Raw genomic sequence first — 5,386 nt, forward strand, 5'->3', positions numbered from 1 at the left:
TCATTGCTCGTACAGAGTAACCATCATAATGTAAGTACTCTATAGAAACAATATCGTTTGGCTTTACTACTCCTGGTAACATATCATTCAGGATGTTCAGGAAATGCAATATGCGATCTATCCGTGAGAGGAAGCCCTTCAGTTTTGGGTAGTTAACATATACAAATTTTTGTGGGATTAGTATCAGGTTCCAACCTTTTTTCTAGATTGGAACTTGCCAGTCCTGTAGTATGTCACCATCAATATTGTGGGCCACGTCCTCTTTAATACCCGTATTTCTAATTGGTTTCCTTCCAGGGCTCTGAGATGTTACTTCTGTTATTATGTTTGTTTCAGGGCTCTGATTCGTGATTTCCTCCTCAGGTGTTAACTGGGGTTTTGCTTTGTTTAATCCCAACTTTGCCTTTCTCTTTATTGCCCCGTGGGGCAGATTTATTTAAGCCTGGTGTAGAGGATGGTGGAAGTAGGTTGTAAAGTTTCTGCCATTGTTTTTTGTGAGTGCGATGGGTTATCTTTGATTTCCTTAGTGTTTTGATATTTTTGCTTTTCTTTCTTTTCTTTTTTTGCTTCTGGTTTGTCTTTGTGACTTCTTGCTGGTTACTGGGTGATTCATATGTGCTGGTTCGGGTAGGTTGCACATTTGGTCAGTGTCATTTGGCTCTGTGCCTCTTTCTTGAGGTGTAAAATTTTCCACTAGAGTCAGAAGTAGCCCATTTGTTACTGCTAGAATTTTTTTCATGCTGGAAGGTCCGTGCATATCAAGTGGAACTGGTCCTGAAGATAGCCGTCTCTCTCCTCTGTTTGAGTACATTTGGAAGTAACCAGTTGGTTTTTTCCAAGCTCAGAAGGTGGCCTCTGGGTTGTTATATCAGTTATATTTGCCTTATAGGATTTCTCAGCTAAGGCCAGTTCTTGAGCCAGGCTTGTTGGGTAGTTATTATTTTCGGAATCTTGTCAGAGCCCTTTAAGATGAGTTGACCAGTCCAGAACAGTGGAAGGAGGAGGAATGGCCTCATTTAGAATTAACTCATTCAGCTCCCTCTTACTCTCCTCCTTTTGGAGAAAATAATGTGTGATTTTGCTCTGTCTCCTTTGGGGTTCTGGGAAGCTGAGTAACGAATCTGGCATGATTCCCAGATCTTTGCAGTTCTTTCTAGTAAGTACCATAATAATTCTGATTATTCGTTGGCAGTTTTCAGAAATCAATTATCTCCAAATGTGGCGGCCTTGAATTTACGAGTCCGGCGTCAGTGCCATCCAGTAGAAGGGAGCATTTTGGAGACTCTCTGCAGCTGCCACCTGGGCTCGCTCGTCAACAGTTCTGATAATCTAGATGTTTCTCTTCTTTAATTTATAACTAGTATCTTGTAAACTTTGGCTTGACCTTGTGTTTGGCTCTGCCTAGCAAAGTGCTCAGCCCAGCCCAGCTTCATGCAGTCTCAGTTTAGGGGAATTAGGAGAATAAAACAATGAGATAAAACATTAAATTAAAACAACAAAATGAAGCACTAAAAGGAGTTAAGAAATAAAATGGAAGAGAGGATAAAACCAAATGCTAAGGGTTGGTTATAGAGCAGAAACTTGCCTTAGAGTTGGCCTTAGAGCTCAAAACCCTACTTCAAACATTTGGCAGTCATCTTCCCCTCCCTTCCTCATTGCTGTCCATGCTTCTTAAGAGTTTGAAAAAGTTTTCCATGCCAGCTTCTGTTTTCATTTAAACTTCACCTTTGGTTTCTTTTCTCTCTTCACAGGTCTAGGGGGTCATGCATATTTGAAGGAATGGATGTGGTGGGCAGGGCTGCTAACTAGTAAGTACTTCCATGCAAGATTTTACCACCTTCACCTACATTTCAACAACTTTAATTATTTCCTTTGCCTTCTTACATGACCTCCAATAGCTCCCAATGAGTTCCTTGGTATTTGTTGTTGTTTAGTCGTTTAGTCGTGTCCGACTCTTCGTGACCCCATGGACTAGAGCACGCTAGGCACTCCTGTCTTCCACTGCCTCCCACAGTTTGGTCAAACTCATGCTGGTAGCTTCCAGAACACTATCCAACCATCTCGTCCTCTGTCGTCCCCTTCTCCTTCTGCCCTCTATCTTTCCCAACATCAGGGTCTTTTCCAGGGAGTCTTCTCTTCTCATGAGGTAGCCAAAGTACTGGAGCCTCAGCTTCACAATCTGTCCTTCCAGTGAGCACTCAGGGCTGATTTCCTTAAAAATGGATAGGTTTGATCTTCTTGCAGTCCATGGGACTCTCAAGAGTCTCCTCCAGCACCATAATTCAAAAGCATCAATTCTTCAGCGATCAGCCTTCTTTATGGTCCAGCTCTCACTTCCATACATCACTACTGGGAAAACCATAGCTTTTACTATACGGACCTTTGTTGGCAAGGTGCTGTCTCTACTTTTTAAGATGCTGTCTAGGTTTGCCATTGCTCCTTGGTATAAGGAGCTTTATCATAAAGCAGCCTTGCAAATTAAACCACCAGAGTGGCTGGGGCATCTACAAATGGATGGGGTACATCATCATCATCATCATTATTTAAAATCATTACTAGCCTGCCTAATAACTTAGTCATTTGTAGATTACTGACAGGAGGTGGAGGGGATAATGTTGAATTTAGAAGACTTCTCCTGCTGGTCACCTGATTTTCTTACCCACCATAAGGGAGTAGTCAGGTGTGAACCTGTTTCAAAGGAAGATGACATTTGCTCTTTGTTAACAGTTTTTGTGCCAGTGGCAAACTGCTTCTCTTGCAGTGGGAATTGGAGAAGTTGCCAACTTTGCTGCATATGCTTTTGCCCCAGCAACACTGGTCACTCCTCTAGGAGCATTAAGTGTTTTAGTCAGGTAAGCACAACATGATCAGATGTTTCCCAATCCGTAAGCCCTTTTCTGGAGACAAACATGCCAGTCTCAGGTCCTTTCTTAACACAGTTGTATCTTCCTATAGTGCAGTTTTAGCCTCCTACTTCCTGAACGAGCACCTAAACATCCATGGGAAGATCGGCTGTATCCTTAGCATTTTAGGCTCCGCTGTGATGGTCATCCATGCCCCACAGGAGGAAGAAGTCTCCAGCCTGGAGTCAATGGCGGAGAAACTAAAGGATCCAGGTATTAACAGCCCCTCTTCATTTACCTATTGTACACCAACAGAATACCATTTTGGGGGAGAGGGACTTGACAGAAATTGAGTGTTTTTCTTAATTTCATTGAATGAAAACTCATGTTGATAATCAGTAACCTGTGAGTGAATAATTTTTATAGCACCTATTTTATTCTCTTTATTCCCCCACTGATGACATTTAGTTGGCTTTGAACCATAACAGTGAGATAAGAATTCTAAAGCACACTGTGCTCTGAAAAACTGTACAAGCAACTGAAGGAGGAAGGTCTTAGTTCTAGTCAAGCCCAGTGCAAAAAAAATTATAAGCTGGGGGCTTTGTGTCTTATCTTTTGAGCCACTGCCTAAGCTCTGCTGCTTATACTTTTTCCTCTATGTATTTTACTCACCAGATTCTACTAATTGAATCTAGCTTGTGCACTCATTGATCTGAACAAAACTGTCTACATCCTGCAGAAGTAAGCTACACCTAAAAGATTCAGATTGTCCTTAACAATTTCTCCTCTATCCTCCTCCACAGGATTTATAGCGTTTGCTGTGTGCATGCTGATGAGTTCAGCTCTTCTCATCTTTGTGGCTGGGCCTCGCTATGGACAATACAATGTCTTAGTGTATTTTTGATCTGCTCTGCCATTGGTTCGCTCTCTGTCTCGTCTGCAAAAGGCTTGGGTATTGCCCTGAAAGAACTGTTTGCTGGGAAGCCTGTCTGGAAGGAACCATTGAGCTATTTGCCTTTTTTTGCCTTGTGATCTCCATCAGCATCCAGATCAACTACCTGAACAAGGCCTTGGATATTTTCAACACATCTGTAGTCACCCCCATCTAGTACGTCCTCTTCACCACAGCAGTTATGACTTGCTCTGCCATTCTGTTCATGGAGTGGCAGCATCTGGTTCTGATGCACATCATTGGCACCATCAATGGCTTCCTCACCACTAATCTTGGCATCTTCCTACTGCATGCTTTCAGAGACATCCCCTTCACTGCCGACCTGCTGCCTCTTATCCTGAAGGATAACCAAACAAATGTGCAAGCAGCTTCTTGGAGAAAGGGGGGCAAGCATCAGTCCTGCCTTCACCAGCCCCTTTTGGATTCTGAGGATACCCACAAAGAGGGGACAAAGAAAGCAGAGGAGCAATATGGCCAAAGTTTATGAAAGCTTGCACATTATACATAGCCTTTTGGCTTAAAAAAAGATATATCCCAATCCATTTTTAAGCTGTTCTAAAGAGCTTCTTAAGACTGCTGCTGTTTTCCACTAGACAAGAATCAGATTCTAAATAAGCAACACTGAACTATTTGAAATACTTTTATGTGCAAGTCCTTTCACTGGTAACATACTTGAACCAAATTAGAGACCCAATCAGGTCAAGCTAGAGCTCAGCAAGTGGCAGCCCTAGAGCTGAACTTGCTGTCTCCTGCATTCCCTCCCATGCAGCTAGAAGTGATGTGGAGGACAAGAAAGAAAACCAGGGACAAAAATCTGTGCACCCGAGGGTTTTTTGGACCAGCCTCTACACAAAAAAACGAGTTTCAAATGTAATGGGCTTTGGTAAGGAGGGTGTGAATTGCTCAGGGAGTGTTGCAAAGTAAGCAGAAGCAACGTAAGCAGAAGCAAAATACTTCAGTCAGAGGCAGGAATGCACAGCAGAATTCCTCTTTCTCTTGTAATCTGATGAAGGTAACTCAAATCTCGGGGAATGGGAGAAGTAGAGAAATACAGGTGAAACTCGGAAAATTAGAATATCATGGAAAATCAACACAGACTGTGGAAACTTCACACTGGATTTCAAGCATCTGGCATTGTGTTCCTCCCCTTTCTTCCTCCAGACTCTGGGTCCTTGGTTTCCAAATGAGATCCAAAAGCTGCTCTCATCAGAAATGAGATTTGGGGAGCCATGTCATCAGCTGGTGTTGGTCCACTGTGCTTCATTGAGTCCAGGGTCAACGCAGCCGTCTACCAGGAGATTTTGGAGCACTTCATGCTTCCTTCCGCAGACGAGCTTTATGGGGATGCTGACTTCATTTTCCAGCAGGACTTGGCACCTGCCCACACTGCCAAAAGTACCAAAACCTGGTTCAATGCCCATGGGATTACTGTGCTTGATTGGCCAGCAAACTCACCTGACCTGAACCCCATAGAGAATCTGTGGGACATTTCCAAGAGAAAGATGAGAGACATGAGACCGAGCAATGCAGAAGAGCTGAAGGCTGCTATTGAAGCATCCTGGTCTTCCATAACACCTCAGCAGTGCCACAG

The 5,386-nt window shown here is 43.2% G+C and overlaps 1 protein-coding gene across 1 annotated transcript; it reads left to right on the forward strand.

Moving 5' to 3' along the window:
- The first annotated feature begins 1,673 nt into the window (after nt 1–1,673).
- LOC310835977 (magnesium transporter NIPA2-like) lies at nt 1,674–4,723 on the forward strand. The gene is made up of 4 exons (XM_083720948.1): nt 1,674–1,808; nt 2,762–2,852; nt 2,956–3,116; nt 3,647–4,723. Exons 1-4 carry the CDS (start codon nt 1,784–1,786, stop codon nt 3,745–3,747), a joined length of 378 nt encoding a protein of 125 aa, XP_083577074.1. The 5' UTR covers nt 1,674–1,783; the 3' UTR covers nt 3,748–4,723.
- Nucleotides 4,724–5,386: the final 663 nt, after the last annotated feature.

This window comes from Podarcis gaigeae (assembly GCF_964106915.1).
Source record: "Podarcis gaigeae genome assembly, chromosome: W".
NCBI classification, from domain to species: Eukaryota; Metazoa; Chordata; class Lepidosauria; order Squamata; family Lacertidae; genus Podarcis; species Podarcis gaigeae.